Source organism: Falco cherrug, chromosome 6, assembly GCF_023634085.1.
Source record: "Falco cherrug isolate bFalChe1 chromosome 6, bFalChe1.pri, whole genome shotgun sequence".
NCBI classification, from domain to species: Eukaryota; Metazoa; Chordata; class Aves; order Falconiformes; family Falconidae; genus Falco; species Falco cherrug.
Genome location: NC_073702.1, coordinates 74,745,225 through 74,762,754, shown reverse-complemented (window position 1 = coordinate 74,762,754; position 17,530 = coordinate 74,745,225). Strand labels below are relative to the sequence as shown.

The 17,530-nt window shown below is 57.0% G+C and overlaps 2 protein-coding genes across 2 annotated transcripts in view; both read right to left on the bottom strand.

The window, feature by feature from the left end:
* Window positions 1–716: 716 nt before the first annotated feature.
* GAREM2 (GRB2 associated regulator of MAPK1 subtype 2) lies at window positions 717–8,069 on the bottom strand. The gene is made up of 6 exons (XM_055714004.1): window positions 7,832–8,069; window positions 6,257–6,397; window positions 4,635–4,765; window positions 3,169–4,284; window positions 2,298–2,461; window positions 717–2,142 (listed from the first exon to the last, which is right to left on the bottom strand). The coding sequence occupies exons 1-6, from the start codon at window positions 7,941–7,943 to the stop codon at window positions 1,272–1,274; spliced, it is 2,535 nt and encodes an 844-aa protein (XP_055569979.1). The 5' UTR covers window positions 7,944–8,069; the 3' UTR covers window positions 717–1,271.
* A 2,380-nt stretch (window positions 8,070–10,449) lies between these two features.
* RAB10 (RAB10, member RAS oncogene family) overlaps window positions 10,450–17,530 on the bottom strand; it is a 49,538-nt gene continuing 42,457 nt past the window's right edge. The window contains exons 4-6 of the mRNA XM_005436713.4: window positions 16,291–16,380; window positions 15,670–15,771; window positions 10,450–13,630 (exon numbers count right to left, since the gene is read on the bottom strand). Coding sequence (XP_005436770.2) covers window positions 13,547–13,630; window positions 15,670–15,771; window positions 16,291–16,380 — 276 coding nt within the window. The 3' untranslated portion in view covers window positions 10,450–13,546. The remainder of the gene's footprint in view (window positions 13,631–15,669; window positions 15,772–16,290; window positions 16,381–17,530) is intronic.

Below are 17,530 nucleotides of genomic sequence, written 5' to 3'. Positions count from 1 at the left end.
AAAGACCAGCTCTGTCACCTCTGCCATCAATCCGGGTCTGTGAGGAGCCTCGGGCTCTTTTGTCTGGTCCTGAGTGCTGCTGCCGGGTTATCCTGGCAGATGGACCTGCCTGTAATTGCAAATTGAGCAGCCAAAGGCCAGAAGGGTCCCCCATGGGGAGAGCTCAGTTTAAACTAAAAGGTTTTAAATCTCTGTGCACCTGTCACCAATGTCGGAGCTGGCCTGGCCTCCGCCTCTTGGGCTCGCTGCGGTGCGGTGCAGTCCCTCCCCAGGCTCGGGCCATTTGGCTGTGTCCTGGCGGGGCTTGGGCCAGGAGCTGGGTGCTGCTGCTCTGTTTGTGTCATGGATGTGCTCATTTCTCAAAGCTCTCATGACAGAATCTGACTGAGGCATCATCTTACCCTGCCTCTGCTGGGGGAGGCGCTGGGCTGCCTGTGGAGCTGGTAAACCGGCCTTCAGCCCTGCCGGGGGGGCGATGCAGCAGCCCCCCGGGACCTGCCCCTCCTGTGCTGGGAGCGGGACCTGGGTGGCTGCTGTATGCAGGGCTGTGCCTGCAGGGTCTGAGCCTCGGCTGGGCAGCCCTGCTCCCCCTCGAGGGACTGGGGAGAGCTGGTCCCAGACCCTCACAGTGCTGTGGCCCCATCAAGCTCAGGGCAGTGGGCTGCGGGGGTCTGTGGGGCACCTTGCCACAGGCCCCGAGAGCGTGGGGTGCTTTGGGTGCTGGATGCAGCCCTGAGGACGGGTCTCGGCCACGGCCATCTGGCAGGGGAGCTTCCTTAGAGCCCTAAAATCACCCTGGGGTGCAGGCAGCCCAGAGCAGCTTCAGGCACAACATCTCCCCTCGCGGGGACACGCTCACACCACACACATCTCTTCCCAAGAAGCGGGAAGGGTGTGCAAGGACAGGAGTGGCCCCCAGAGCCTCCTTCCCCACCGGCAGCCCCTTCCCCCTCCTCCCTGAACAAGGGGCTTCTCCTGTGGCTTGTTTCTCTCCTGTACTTTTATTACACTAATCCACAAGGATTAAGTTAAACCAGTCAACGCAAACTCCAGTATTTTCCAGCCCATTTGGGCCAAAATTACTGTCCAGTGTTAAAATGGAAAGAGGGGAGGGCTGGGCAATAGGGCCAAGCTGCCGGCGAGCTTGCACAGCTGCACGCACAGCTGGTGGATACTGCCGCACCGGGGCAGGGGATGGGAGCATGGAGAACCAGAGCTGTGGTCCGGGTGGCTGGGGGACCCCCACACTCCAGGGGATCCCCAGCATGTGGCTAGATCTTGGGGCGCCAGCCCTTGATGAACTGCATGATCTTCTTCACCTGGAGCTTGGTGAGGCGGAAGTCGTCGGCCAGGATCTCCTCGCTGAGCTGCACGAAGATGCTGCCGTCGATGCGCTCGCGGGCGAAGAAGCTGACCACGTCCTCAGAGAGGCCGATGAAACGCAGGCACTTGGAAACCTCCTCCAGCGAGAGGGACGAGAGGTCGGCGGGGGGCAGCCAGGGCGAGCTGTCCCCGCTGGGACGGGGGGCAGCTGGTGGGGCCCCCCCATCGCCCCGCGCTGCTGGCGGCACCTCGATGACACCCTGTGCCAGGTAGACGTGGGTGACGCCGCCCTCAGCCCCACGCAGGACAGCAGGTGAGAGCGGGGCCGCTCCACGGATGACAATGCTGTCCCCCTCGAAGCCCTTGGGTGGGCGAGGAGGGGGTCCCGGCTCCTCAGTGGGGGCGAAGGGCTCCGGCGAGGAGGAGGAAGGGGCAGTGGGGGCCGAAGGTGGCTTGGGCCACTCTGGGCTCTCCGGCCATTCAGCCGGGCCGGCGAAGGGGTTGAGCGCCCCGAAGGGGGCAAAGCGCTTTTGGGGGTGTGGGGGCTTGAGGCGGGGGCAGCTGCGGTAGGGCTTCAGGGGGGGCTCGGCCCCCAGCAGTGGGGTCGAGCAGCCACTGCCCACCCCAGCACCTGCCTCCGCGTATGCCCAGGGGTCTGACCAGGAGGTAGGGGTGGGCTGGGTGGCGGGGGGCAGTATGGCAGGGGGCAGCGGGCGCCCAGGGGCCTCCCCAGCTTTGCAGTCGCCCCAGGTGCAGGGGTAGCAGTACAAGGAGTAGGCGTCGGGTGAGGGTGAGCCGCTGCCGCTCCGCGGGACTGACCTGCCAGAGGAAGGAAGGGGAGCATTGCCATCACCCCAGGGCTGTGTTCCCTCCCCAGCCCCACACTGCAGGGACATGCCACCCCAAGGTGTCAACCCACCACCCCGTGCCCACCGCAGCACCCTGGTGTTCCCAGCCGTGCCGGAGCCACTCACCCATCATGAAGCCCCGAGGAGTAGTAGGAGAGGCTGGGGCTGGGCGAGGGAGCGGGTGCCAGCTTCGGGCAGCGCAGGGGTGCCGGGGGGCTGCAGGATGCTGGGGGGCGGCTGCCCCGGGGCGGCACAGGGGGTGCATTCAGCAGCCGGCACTCCTCCTTCACCTGGAACGGGGGGCGAGCGCCATCAGGCCCCCCCCAGTCACCGGTGCCAGGGGATCTGCCCACAGGACCCTGCGGCTGGAAGGGGCGATGGGGAACTCGGGGGCAGCCAGCCCCAGTTGAGCCATGAAGCTCTGGGTGCCGACAGGGAGCCCCAGGGAGCCACATACCCCATGGTGCGTGCAGCCCAACAGAATTGGGTACCCCATGGCGAAAGGGAGCTTGAAATTTTGAGTACCCCATGGCACGGAGACCCCAGGGGATTTGGGTACCCCACGGTGCTGGGAAGCCCAAGTCATTCAGGTACCCCGTGGTGCAGAGCCCTAGGGAGCCAGGGACCCACGGTACAAGGGCATCCTGAGGATTTGGTTACCCTCTGGTGATGGAGAGCCCGGGGTGCCCCAAGGTGCCAGGGAGCCCCAAGGATTTGTGTGACCAGAGCTGAGGAGGGACCCTCACCCAAAAGCCAGGGGACAGGGCTGGCAGCCCAGAGCCCTGCAGCACGCGGGAAGACGCTCAGGCTGGCTGTGCCATGGGGCTGACAGCGCGGCCCCGGGCTGTGCACCCCCTGCCCACGGCACAGGGCCGCCGGCGGCGCCGTGCCGGGCCTCACCGACCCACTATCTCGGTGCATCGCCCCCAGCCAGGGCGTCAGGCAGGACCCCAGCACCATCATTCCCCATCCCTGGGGACAGGACCGCGGCTCTTACCGCCTCCGACTTGGGTGGCACAGGAGGTGGGGTGTCCCCGCAGGGCTCGTCCCCAGGCACACTGGGGCGGTGAGGGGAGCCCAGTGGGGTGATGGGGCCGAAGGAGACGAGGTCCTGCCGGCCAGTGCTGCTGCCCAGCTCGCAGCAGCCCTCGGGGCTGGGGTTGCTCCAGAGCTCCTCGTAGGGAATCTCCAGCGGCTCCTGAGTCCTGAACTCTGGCTCGGCCCAGTCGGGCGTCATATATTCCCGGTCGGGATCAGGGAAATCGGGCAGTGGCGGGCGTGGGGTGCCCCCCCCGCTGCCCCGCGGTCCCTGGCAGCGGGCGGTGGGCTCCCGGGGGACCCCTGTGCCACAGGCGCAGAGGGAAAGGCGCTGGAGGGGCTGGCTGAGTTCCTCGCGGGCACAGGCGGGTAGGCAGAGCCGCAGGCGCCGGGGGCTGGCGCACTCCTCCAAAAAGTCAGGTTTGGCCTCCCGCACGGCCCTCGAGTACTCGTCGGGGTTGAAGCGGTCGTGGCAGTACGCAGCACTGTCCCGCAGCAGCTTTTCTAGCTGGGGGTCCCCGGTAAGCAGCCCCTCGGGCAGCTGGAAACGGGGCATGTCGGTCAGCAGGAGGAAATGGAAGGGGACCAGCTCGTCCCGGCGGAGGATGCAGCAGAGAACCACAGTCTTGGAGATGATGCTGACCAGCTTGTAGCAGTGGCCCTCGCGGATGGCGTGCAGGTCGTAAGGGTTGCGCGCGGGGCGGCTGGGCACGGCCACGTTGACAGGCAACCGCACCTTCTCGATGATGCTGCGGATGGTGTGCTCACCCTCCTGCAGCCGCAGCTCGAGGGGGCTGCGGGTGCTGAAGCGGCCCTTGCACTGGAAGGGCAGGCTGAGGCTCTCGTTGGTGCGGTGGTTCATGCAGATCAGGCAGGGCATCTTGCCCTTCACCTGCCTGGCCCCCGCCGCCGGCGCTGCCTTGCCCAGCTTCCGCAGGATGGTGTTGAAGCGTGACTTCTCCTTCACCGTCTTGGCACAGAGGATCTCCGCTTGGCCCATCAGTGTCAGCTCGTCCCCCGCGTTCAGCGTAAAGTTGTACACCTCGCTGTCCTCGCTGAACTCCCCTGACACCACCTGCCCCAGGACAGCCCCACCATGGGACCCACTGCCCTGGCACTGTCTCCTGATGTCCCACTACCATTGCCTGATGCCCTGCCACCATCCCCTGAAGTCCCACCACCATCTCCTTTTGTCCCACCACCAACCCTTGATGCCCTACCACTGGCTGTCCCACCACTGTGCTCTCCTGATGCCCCACCACCAGCTCCTGATGTCCCACCACTGTCCCCTCCTGATGTCCCACCACACTCTACTGTTGCCTCACCACCACTCCCTGACACTTACCTGCTGTCCCACCACTGTCCCCTGAGATCCCATGACCATTCCCTCACCCTACCAGTACCCCTGGCTGTCCCCATTTGGACCTTCACGCTGAAGGTGATGGCCTCCATGACGAAGACACGGTCTGGGAAGATGCTGGCCACCTCCTCCACGCTGTTGAAATACTGCACGGGCTCACGGATGTCCCGGTCCTGGTCCAGCAGCTTGAACTTCCCTGTGTGGAACAACCAAACTCATGGTGGTGAGTAGCCCATCTCCAGCACCTGGCCCCAGGGGAGCCAGCATGGACCTTCGGCGGGGAGGGGGGGGGGGGAGGGGCGGACACCCTGGGGTCCCCCATCATGTTTTTGGGGGATATTTCTGTGGGCTTCACCCAGCATGTCCAAGTGCTGCGGGGGGACACCAGAGCATCTCCCATACCTGCACCCCACACACACCACATCAGGGGGCTTTTGGGTGGGACAACACACACGGGGTGTCTCAGCAATGCCACTCCAGCAGCCCCTGGAGCTGCGGGGACCACTGCAAAGCAGCCGCAGAAACGCCTCATGGATGGAGGACGCCGCCTGGAGCAGGGCCAGTGGAGCGGCCAAAATGTCAAGGAGTCCCCATTGCCCCCCGAAACCCGGGGCCTCTCCAGAGCCCTGTGACCCCCGCTCTGCCCCACACCTCGGGTGGGAGAGCCACCGGGGAGGGGACCGAGGCTCAGCCGCAGGGATGGCAGCAGAGACGAAGGCGGGAGTGGGGAGCTGAGGGGGGGGCTGCAGCCGGCAGCAAAACTGCCGCCACTGGCATCGCTTGGCAGGGACAGACCTGAGGGGAATATTAATCCCCCGATGCGCCCGCGCCAGCCAGCGTGGCTGCTGCCAGCCCCACGCCGAGCAGTGCTGGGGCCACGGCTGCCCCTCACTGGGCAGGGTCGCAGCCCTGGCTGTGGCATCGAGGACAAGGTGACAGTTGAGGCAGGAGCCATGGTGCCTGAGCTGGGAGCAGCCCCACATACCAGGGCAGCCAGCTCAGGCATGGCCAAGCCCCCCAAAGCCAGTTAACACAGTCAGACCCTCCCCTCCTTGCCTCGACCTCCCCCTTGGGATGGGCGATTAACCCCTCCCCCGCTCCATTTCCCATTATTTATTTATTAGCAGGACTCATTACCGACATGGTGAGCACTTAGAGTGGTCATTAAGGCTCTTGCTACGGTGGCTGCCGGCATCTCAGCACCTTTGCCTGCATCGCCAGCCCTAACCCTGTTCCCATCCCCATCCCGACCTCCAGCCCCATCCTGTCTCCATCCCTATCCCAGTCCCACCACATCCCCATCCCATCCTCATCCCTCTCCCTGTCCCCATCCCACCCCTGTCCCATCCCCACCCCTACCTCCATCCCCATCCTCATCTCCATCACCATCGCATCCTCAGCCCTCTCCCTGTCACCATCCCTTGCCTTCCCCTTCCTCATCCCATCCCAGTCCCTGTCCCCATCCCACCTTTATCACCACCCCATCCCTGCCAGCCCCCTTCTGCAGCTCCCCAACTTTGGGCCGGACGCTGGCACAGAGCAGCCCCCAAAACAGAGCATCTCCTCCCCTAGACTGGACCATACTGGAGCAGCCCCAGTCGAGCTGCCGGAGGGGGAAGTCCCAGCTCTGGTCCCCCCAACCCTGGGGACAGTACCACCCTTGGCCTCACGCTCCGGCCACCCCCACCTGGGTACTGGAGCGGGATGTCGATTTTGGGGCCGATGACGTAGTGTCCTTCCTCCAGGCTGTGAGCCGTCACCGTCGTCCACTGCCGGCAGGAGTGGACCAGCAGCACGTCCTGGGCGCTCACCCCCTCCACGCGCTCGCCTGCCGGGGGACAGGGCTGTCACCACCCCCTGGACCCCCGCTCTCCCCTGAGCACCCCGAGCCAGCCCGAGGGATGAGCAGGTGCCGCTGCCAAGAGCCGCCAGTTGCCCAGGAAACAATTTCTTTGTCCCCCCTGAAAAGCTGCAGCCTCCGCAAACAACAAGTGTATTGAGCCCAGGCCGGCACAGGGCCCCCCACCCCCCACCGCTGCGCCCCCCGGCACCCACCGCCAGCACGGCCCCAGCACCCCCCTGCTCCGGAGTGACCGATCCTGCCCCGCCGTGCCGGGGTGACCCTGCGCACCCTTCCTCCTCCTCCTCCTCCTCCTCCTCCCGCCCAGCCGGTGCACCCCGCTGCCCCCCGCGGCCTGTGCATGGAGGTCGCAGCCAGGGGCACCCCCCCTCAGCCCAGCGGTGTCCCCGGAACGGTGGCTGGGAGACATCGTGGCTCGGAGCCCCTGCCAGCCTGGTGCTGCCGCCTCCACTGTCACCCCAAAAGGGTAACCAGGGCCCAGCCCCATGTCTGGGGGGCTGGGGGCAGCCTGGCAGCTCCCCACCCCCCTCCACTGACACCCACGGGTGCTGGACCAGGGACCTGGGTGCCAGGCAGCCCCTGCCCCACTCCCCCGGCACCCCAGGAGAAGAGGCCCAACAGCAGCAGCCCTGACCTGGGCCAGCAGCTCAGCCATGTCTCACCTGGCCTTCCAGCCTTCCTCCCTCCTCCTCATCACCCCAGCCTTCCTCCCTCCTTCTCTTCACCCCTACAGCCTTCTCTCCTTTCTCCTCATCCTCCTCACTCCTCCAGTCTTCCCGTGTCTCCCTCCTCCTCGTTCCTCCAGCATCCATCCTTCCCCCTTCTTCTCTCCCTCCTTTCCATCCCTCCAGCCTTCCTCTCTCTTCCTCCTCACCTCTCCAGCCTTCCTCCCTCCCTCCTCAACCCTCTGTCCTCCACCTCTCCCCCTATCCTTCCTCCTCTTCTGCCGTCACTCCAGCCTCCCTTCCTCCTCCTCGTCCCTCCAGCCTTCCTCCCTCCTCTTCACCTCTCCGTCCTCCCTCCTCCCCATCACCCCAGCCTCTCTCCCTCCTCCTCATCCCCTCCAGCCTCCTCCATCCCTCCTCCTCTCCATCCTCCAGTCTCCCTTCCTTCTCCTCCTCGTCCCTCCAGCCTTTCTCCTCCTCACCTCTCTGTCCTTCCTCCTCCCCATCACTCCAGCCTTCCTCTCTCCCTCCTCACCTCTCCACCCTGCCTCCCTCCCTCCTTCTCCCCATCCCTCCAGCTCCCCTCCCACCTCCTCCTCGTCCCTCCAGCCTTCCTCCCTCCTCCTCCCCATCCCTCCAGCCTCCCTCCCTCCTCCTCCTCGTCCCTCCAGCCTTCCATCGCCCCTTGTGTGCTTCGCCCCTCGGGCCCCGCTTCCCCGCCGGCCCGGCCGCTCACCCTGCCCCAGGCAGACGAGGGTGGGCAGCCGGCACTGGCTGACGATCGCATCGAGGGGCAGCGCCGCGGGGCTCCAGCGGAGCCGGGCCAGCCCCGCCGCCAGCTTCTCCATCGCATCGCGGCTCAGGCCGGCCCCGGGCCGCGGGGGGGGGCGGCCGAGCCGGGCTCCATCGCCGCCGCCGGGCCGGGGCAGCGGCGGGGCCGGGGCCGGGGGCGGGGGGGCGGCGGGGAGCGGGGGCAGCCGGGAGCCGCCCCCCGCCCGCCCCCGGCCCCTCCTGCCCGCCCGCCCCGGCAGGCGGGACCCCCCCCGCGGCGGGGCCGGGGAGGTGGCGGCGGGCGGGGGCACCACTGGGCTCCCCCCCGCCTTGGCGGGGTAACCCCCCGGGGGCGACGCCGCGCCCCCGCCCCCGTTCCTGGCCCGGCATCCCCCCGGCGGGACCCCCCCCTCCCTGGCCGGGCACCCTCCGGCGGGGACTGCTCCCCGGGGATGGGGGCGGCTCCGGGGGGGTCTCACCGGGGCAGCGGGCGGGCTCGGCTCCCTTTGGCCGCCCAGGGAAGGGGTCGAGGGAACACTCGGAGCCGCCCCCCCCTCCCGTCCCGGGGCAGGGACCCCGCCGGGTGTTCCCCAGGGAGACCCCGGGGCTGGAGTCGCGGGAGGAGGCTGAGGGGCCGGGGTACAGGGGGCCCGGGTGGGCGGCAGGCGGAGGAGCCCCATGCTGCCCTACACCCCGATCCCTCAGCATGGCCCCCCACCCCCCAGTGCTGCCACACAGCCGCCAGGCGTGGATGGCACTGGCACCGGGAGCGGGGACCCCCCCCACAGGGACATCACCATCACAGAGACCCCCCCAGCAAGAACATCACTATCACAGCAACCCCCCCCCCCCCGGCAGGGACATCCCTGCCACCCCGAGCAGCCGCCTTGCATCCTGGGGAACCCCAGCCACCCTGAGCTGGGGACGCAAGGCCGGGGGGTCCCCCCACGCCTCGTGATGGGGACCCGGCCCGGGGAGCTCAGGGCTGGGGGTGCCGCACCCCGGCACCACCCTGGGACAAGGAGGAGGAAGGAGCAGAGGAAGCAGCAAGTGCCAGCGGGGCCAGTGCCCAGCCCTGGGGACCTGCCACGGTGTTCTGGGCCCTGCCACCCTGCTTTCCCCCCCCAAGCACCCCCAGGCAAAGCCTGGGGGCTGCTGCTGGAGCCCCCCCCATGGGTGCCGGAGCCCTCAACCCCTCCTCAAGGGCTGGACTCAGCGCAGGGGTGGGGTCCTTGTGTGGGTTGGGTTGGGGGGACACCCCCAAAGGTGCGATGGGAGCAGCAGCAGGGTTCACTGGGGCAAAGCCCAAACGTGGCAGGACAGAAAACCCTTGCCAAAATAAGCAAGGATGGGAAAGGAGCAGGGATGGGAAAGGAGCAGGGACAGGGAAGGAGAAGGGATGAGGATGGAGCAGGGACAGGGATGGGATGAGGATGGAGCAGGGATGGGGATGGGACAGGGATGGAGCAGGAGGAGGGTAGGGAAAGCCTCAAGACCCCCAGCATCCGTGGAGGGAAGTTGCTGCCAAGTCCCCGAGCCCCAAGCCCGCCGGGACCCCAGGCCCAAACAGCACTGCAGCGGTGACGGCTGCGCAGGCTGCCAGGCCATGAGCCCCAGGCCCGGCGCGGCGTTCGAGGCCGCAGCCCCTAGCCACAGCAGCAGCCACCCCGAGCCCAGGCGGCTCGGCCAGGGATCAGCCCATCCCAGTGCCAAACACCACCACATCCCTGGGGACGGAGAGGATTCAGGGTCGTGGAGCTGCTCCCCACAGCCCCATCCACCTGCGACGAGACCCACGGCTGCTGGGAGCCGCAACACACTGGCAGCCCGGTCAGTGGCTTTATTGCCAACAGCAGCACAGATCCCCCCTCTCCTGGTTACCGCTGCCCCAACCACCCTGCACCTCGGGGACAGGCGACATCCCCAACCCAGGCATGCCCAAAGGCTGCAGGGGACACTGGGGCACCCGAGAGAGGATGGGCGAGGGCAAAGGCATCCTCCTTGGCAGGGAGGATCAACTCAGACATCACCACTGGGTGCGTGGCATGGTGGCGGGATCCCCCAGAGCTGGAAAACCCACCCGAGCCTGGCGTGTGCCCGGTGTGTGCCCAGCATACCCACCGGGCCCGCAGAGGGGAAGGCTGCAGCGGCTGCTTTCCTTAAATGCATTTGCCGAGCTGCTCTCCAAGGAGCCAGGGGGCTGCAGCCACGCACCCAAGGGCCAGGTGAACCCCGCATCAGCACCAGGCAGGTGCAGCTGCACTTGGCACCATCCCACTCTCCAGAAAGAAGAGCCTGAAGCTTCCCTGTGGAAGACTGAAAGTCACAGCTCTACTCCCAGCCACAAAATTCCTCAGAAGCGGGGACCACCTCACGCTTTCCAGGTTTTATTAGTACATCCAAGCAGCCAGAGCCCGGCTGCAAAGCTTTTCTGCGGCACAAAGCCTTGGTGCCGGGGGCAGGGGGGAAGCACCTCATCCCAGCCCCAGCAACCACCGCCTCCGAGGGGTGGCCAAAAGCCACCGGCACCCTGGCCCAGGCTGGGCGAGAGGGGGTTTAACAGGGCCCAGGAAGTAACCAATGCAAGTTTATAAAAGCTTTTATTTGCTCTTGGTATGACCAAGAATGGGACAGTGATCTTTTATACAATTTGATACAGTAAGTGGTACAAAAGAATGTGTTTTAAATAAAAAGCCAGAGTGGAGTAGCAAAAATATTAAAAGATTAAGTAAAAAATTGTAGGCATGGGAATTAATCCTAGACCTTAAGTTGATTCTTGTTTTCCACCATCCGAGTCCGAGAGCATGAAGCGCCGCTTTTACCCCTGCCCCACCACAGCACCAGCAGCTCCCTGGGGCAGCACGAAACAGAAAGCGGTTAACACAGCTGTAGGATAGGATAGATTCAGCCTCGGGTTTTAGTTTATCATGACCAATTTAATCAAGTTACGTTTTGGTTGGGTTTTGGTTTTAGGTTTCTTTTTGTTTTTGCCATGACAAAAAGGTAGTGCCGAGTCTTCCTCCGCCGGCCAGGTGGGCTAAAGCCGGGCAAAGCCCAGCAGCAGCGTGGCTAGCAGGGGGAAAGCCGCTTTCACTTCCTTTTCTAGGCTGGCCTTAGGCTTTATTCCACGCAGGGGGCTGGGGAAGGGGGTGTCTTCCAAAGGAGAGGTTTCACAAGCAGTTAGTTTGCTAGCTAGCAGGAAGTTTAGATACCAGCAGAAATGAAAGTTACTGCAAATTCCTCCAACGTTTTTTTTTTTTTTTCTTTTAGCATTTGTATCAACTCTTGTTGCTCACTCCTCCTTGGCTGGGCCTTGCACTCCACAACACAAAACAAAGCCAAGCCACGTGGTTAAAATTCATGGTTTTTATATGAACAGAAGTAGACCATCTACAAATATTTCAGTTTATTAACTTGGTAGGGAGAATACGAAACGGAGGTGGTAGCTAGTAGTTACCAGCGAGTGGCCTGTTCTCTACCTGTTGGCTTGCAACGAACACAGCATCTACAGAGGATCCCGAGGGATTTACACAGAGGGAGCCAAGCCCCTGGAAGCAAATAAAAAGCTCATGTTTAAAACAAGGATTATAAACAAAAAAAAAAATCCCCAAAACCAAAACCCCCTTGATGTATAATTCTCCATTTTTCCCTTTTTGATAATGTTAGAAAGTGCAGATTTAACCAAAAGGTAGCCGTACTCTATTTACAATGCTGACTGGCAGGCGCAGGCCATGAGGAAAGCAACGGTGCCGATTTATCCACCAGACCCAGCAACCTGCTCGACCCCAACAGCCACTCGACTGGGAAGGGTTAACACACATGGAGACAAAAATGCCAAAATACAGAGAAAAAGGGAGACACCTCGGTCAAGTTACTACACGGGAAGCCGTTCAAAACTAGAAGTTCAATGTTAAAACAGCGCCATTTCATTAAAATTAAATCAGCGTTATTTACTACTACTTTAATTATTTACTGGAGACAGTCCAAACCCCAAGTGGACAACAGCAACGCACAAGCTTGTCCAACTTTAAAGGAGAATGGGAGGCTTGGGGAAGAAGAAGCGCCTATTTAAAGTATCGTTTTGTCCCTGGCTGGAGCATCTCTCCTACATAGTATTTTAAATGCAAGGCAAGTGAACGTACAAACGCTCCTGCAGACTGAACGCCCGGTTCGGCAGGAGCAGTCAGTCATACTGGCAGTCCTTAACCCCCTTCCTTTCAGAAATGACGAAGCCACGCCATCGGTGACACCGGAGCCTGGCCAGGGCAAAGCAAACAGGCGAGCTGGAAAAGCAAGTTAATCCCAGGGGGGCTCGGCAGCCCTGCTGGGATCACCCACCGCGTTCCCACAGCACGGGATTGAGAGCGAGACTGACCCAAGTACCAATGACTCAGCTTTTAACACTGGAAAACAGAAAGTTTTCAGGGAGGTAATAAATTAAACTGCCAACTTCTTTTTTTACTTTTTTTTTTTTTTTTTTTTTTTTTTTTACTGTTTTTTTCCCTTAAGATCTAGTTTCACTCAGCCTCTTGCTAGGCTACCAAACACTTGTTGGAGCGGCTAACAGTAAGAGAGAACATGGAAGTTCATGTTAACTGCTGTCAGTTTGGGAATTAAATGTTATATTCATACACATAAAGTAGACAACCACATCACCCTCCATAGAAAACTAGTGCATGCAAATAACTCTTCCATATCATAAAACCCAACGGCTATGCAGGAGGAGAGAGAAGATATACTAGTGAACTGACATTGGCTAGAGGGAAATTAGTAGGTATCGTCAACATTTTTACCTTGAAAGCTAAATCAGTGCTTTGTATTAAATTTTTGGCAAACATACCACGTTGCCATCCTTTTAATTAACACATCACACCATGAAGAAATGCAAATAAAAGCAGCATGCAGGCAAAAGGAAAGAGCTGCAAGTGAGGAAAAAAAAAAACCAACAAAACAAAACATGGCAGCAGGAACAGTTCTGAATGGCTAGATCACCAAAAAGGAGACACAGCAGATTAAATGTGGGTTTTTTTTTTTTGCACCACCCTTTGTCCTCGATGCATTACACCAACAATTACAGAAAGCAATCACAAAAGAGTTCAGTATTTTAAAATGGTCAAGTATGGATGGTATGTCTCCTGCACATGCTTCCACCAGAAGAAAAGAAAAGAAGTGAAAACAAAAGTTCCTTTCCACATAAGGCACAGGACAAAATAAACCCCATTCACAGACTGAAGGCGAAAATGAGTGTTTTCCTGGCTCTTTTGCTGATGCATCTAGAGAATATGGTGACTCAAGCACATTATCCATGACAGAAAATTCCACTGTTGTACAAAATAAATTGTTAATTCTAACTTTTATTCTTATACAATTTGCAGAATAGAGTTGAATATGATTGCTCTATGTTTTAATGTCAGGAGGAACGGGACTATAATACAACCAAAACATAGTGGTAAGTTGAGCAGGTACATTAAAAAATGAAGTCACGGAGATGATTTTCCTATACACGTTGTTGAGAAAATTAGAGTATGCAAGCTGTCCTAAACAGAAAACCAAAGGGAGACAGGAGCTTGTTAAGATGAGGAACAAAACATTGGTTTAAGGTTAAAAAACGGGCAGAGTGGTTTGTTTTGCAGCGAGAAAAAAGGGGCGGTGGATGGCGATTGGTGATATAGGAGAACGTTCAGCAACACTTGCTCTTCCAGCCTGTCACCCCACCTCCACTGCTGATATCTACATTTTCACTGTTGGGCTCTTTTACAGGGGTCTGTAATGAAACAAGTAAAAAGAGTTAGATAGCTCCTGAGATACTCTGAAATGAATTATTCAGAGCTGAAGAGACAGAGACAGCGACTTACAAAAAGACTTACATCACCAAATAATATTATGAATAAACTACAGACAGAGAGCTGCATAGAAACGTAGGGAATCCTGCTTCCCGCTCCAGCAAAAAGTATGCAAAACCAATTTAAAGGGTTTTATTGTTTGTTTTGCTTTAAATAAACAACTGCAAAGCCGAAAAAGAAACCTCAACCAAAACCCAAACCTTTTGAACTCCCAAACTAAAACTATTTCTAGATTCTGCTCTTAGAACTGACACTTGGACTTTGGTGGGTAAGTAAATCACAGCGTACAACCAACACAAGTTGAAGTTAAATTACGTGAACTAATGACCTTAAAAAACCACAGAGTAATTCATGGATAAAGAGGGGTTGTTCAAAGGCATCTGCCTTCCAGTCAACCAGAACACCAGTTTCCGAGGCAGTGCACAAAACAGGCTCATCTGCGTCATGGGATGTAAACTTGGTTAGACCAAAGCAAAAATCAAAGGCAAGTGGTTTCGATCAGATGCTAACATCTACTTGTCAGCTGTTTGGAAGATAACCTAAACATTCATGAGAATACTGCAGTTTAGTCTCTACATTCATTTCCTTATTCTCTTTGTCACAGCCTTGCAAAAGCAAACCCCCACCCTCATTCTTTGGATAAATACACTGAGGCCCAAAATAAAAATTTAAAGGTCGAAGGGGCAGTAAGGGTTTCTAGCCTGACCTCCTGTTTACCAAGGCCAGGGGTTTGCATCCTGTTTCTCACGTAAAGCTTGTCAAAAACCAGTTACGAACAACTCAGAACTACAAAACAAACCAGACGTTGTTGAGCAGACGCGTATTTAAAAGGGTTGTGAAAAGGTTCACCCTTGACCTTGCGCTAAGTTTCTAACCAGTTAACTCAGGTGACATTATCAACGGCATTCGTGCCAGCGAGCAGTGGAAGGCAGTGATGAAGGCAGGCTCACCACAGGGCAGTCCCTACTACTAAGCTGGAGCACAGAAAAAACCCAAACCACGTAGGGTCATTCCTTTAGAGGCAAAAGCACATACGATGGGAGTTGGCCAACTCCCTTTCCCTTTCCAAGATGGCCAACTCATCTCTTGAGCTCCACAGAGTTTCAGTGCTGGAGAGGCATGAGCTGACCATGAGCAGGAACGTGCTAGCACAAGAGTTACTGTGTAAATTCAGGCCTTGGCTATGGGAGTGCATCAATTAACTGGAACCAGCCCTGGAGCCACCCACATACGCAGCCCAGCTCATTCCTGCAACAGAACGGTGGCAGCTATTGGAAGCTGATGCATTTTCTACTCACAAAAGGTACCGTGGATACAAATATGGCAGTATCCTGTAGCTCTGGGCATACAAAAATTTGGGTACAAGCCACAGAGAGGACAACCAACTTCACGGTATGCTGTACGTTTCAGGAAGGGGAGCCAACCACCGGGATGAACTTCTTTTAGTTGCAATATAACCATCCAATAAAACCTCCAACAAGATGCAGAGGGTCAGGGGGCTAATCATTGGAAACAGGGAAGTGACAGAACTCGTCCCTCTGTTCTGTCAATCACACCTAAACTTTTCCCAACAGGTACTGAAGAGTTTTTAGTCAAACCTTGTGTATTGATGGAGATGGTGGCAGGGAAAGGGCATTTCTCTCCCATGCCAACTGATATGTTTTATCTCAAAGCACATGTATGACACAACCATGAGTTTAAGGGCCAAAACCCCCAGGAATTTTAGTTCCTTGGCTCTTTGATGTACACAACTCCCTCTAGATAGTACAATAATGAAAGATCAAACAAGCTATAGAAGCTTAGAATATTGTGCATCTAAAGTTCCTTCAGGGACTCATTTGTCTTAGCATGCCAAAGGCAAACGCTGCAACAATTCAGGTAAACAACAGAAGAAATAGGAGCTGAAATGTTAGGATTTTTTTTTTTTTTTTCTTCCCAGGCAAATCCTGTAAGAACATACCTTTCGAAGAATGTCTTCTGCTAATGTGAGGAATGCCTTCTCAATGTTTATATTTGCTTTTGCACTAGTTTCGAAAAACCTAATACCATGCTCCCTAGCAATCTAAACCAAAAAAGAAAGACGACTGTTAGTGTTACTGCACAGTTATTCAGTTTGTGCTGCTTTTATTCAGGACTAGCAGCATTTATAAACACGTAATATTCTTTCAGCCACAGCAGGCATCAGAAGGACTAGCTAGGCAAAGTGTCACAAAAAAAGATTCGGAACTTAACAATTTAGGAACAGCAATTAAAATGTATTAAATCACAAGTCAGTGTCTGAACATAAGATGACAGATACTTCCCATGTGACGGGCTTGTGTGGTAACTTAACAAAGGATGCCTGAAGATTTTTAGTTATCAAAAAGCAGAAAACTGCAGCTGAACTCATTCCACTCATGGAAGTTGTCTGCAATGCAGCTTCTGCAAAAACATTCCCCAGACTTACAAACCACTAGCAAATCCAGCCACCTGGTTTGCTCTCTGGCACATCCCGCTGTGGCATCTTAACCACCTGGAGATGGTGGGAAGTCGTGGCACTGATTCGCTTACTTTGATAAGCAAGATTTTGTCCGATGCTTACCTGTTCACCTTTTGCTTTAGAGACAACTCTTTTATCTTCCATGTCACACTTGTTTCCTAACAGCATCCTCTCCACATCCTCATTGGCATGCTAAAATGAGACAAGAGACAGGCTGACACATCTCTACCACAAGCAGTAAATATCTACTTCACTTTTGTATTTCCAGGTTGTTTGAAGTCCAGGCTAACATTTACAGGTCTTGGTGTCCTGTGCTTTCCTGAGTTGTAACAAAGACCGTTACTCTTCAGACAGTGCATTTAGACTAAAATGCTCATATAACCTGCAAGTGGAATGAGACAACACCTACAGGTTTGACACAGCTCTATCACCATCTCAATGCCAGTTATCTCCCTCCTTCCTTTTTATTTCTGTAGTTTAAGTGTGAAGTCTTCCTTTCCCAGAAATTGCCGTACTGCAACCTAGATCCTTCTAGTTAATGAAGCTAGTCTACCAAATCTTCCTTAGTTTGCATTCAGCGACGTGGGAAAAGACTGAACTCCCTGCCTGGCACTTAGAGGTGCCAGGTTTTATGTGTGCTAGACAAGCATATTACAGAAATGATGCTACAAAACATTGCAGCACAAGAACCATCCCATGTCTAAAGCTGCCAACAATCAGGCTTTATGCACTGAGTGGCTCCAGCTGACACTACTACTTGTTTGGTGTTTAAAGGGTCCTTTGTATAGTTTTAGTATAGACAGGTAAGTCCCCGTAACAATTTCAACTATGCCCCCAGCCACCACAAAGCCAAATAACTGGTAAGTTAGTAAAAAACCCCTTTTGCCTGTAATTTTTTTTTTAGAGGAGTTACCAAGTTAACTAACAAAAGGAAATTACAGCTCTAGCATCATGCTGTTCCTCCGACGCTGCAATCATCATGCCAAGACCACATGTCGGCTTTGTGCTTTAGCACTTCGCATAGAAGTTGAGAAACCTCACGCAGTGAAATGGAATGCAAACTGTATACCAAGCACAGACTGTAAACCAGGACATCGCAAAAGGAAAACTGAAGCAAGCACCACGCTAAGGCTCAGGATCCAAAGAAGAGCAGGGCCATGTACACTGGGAATCACTTTTGTAAGACAAAAGCAAGCGCCAATGCTTTCTCAAGGAATGCTGAATGAGCAAAAATACCTTGGCTGTTCAGTTACTGAAGTACTGCCAATATCCGTCATGGTAAGGGAAGAATATGCCAAAGATATCCACCAGACTAGCAGAAAAGTTCCAGCAGCCGCAGCAC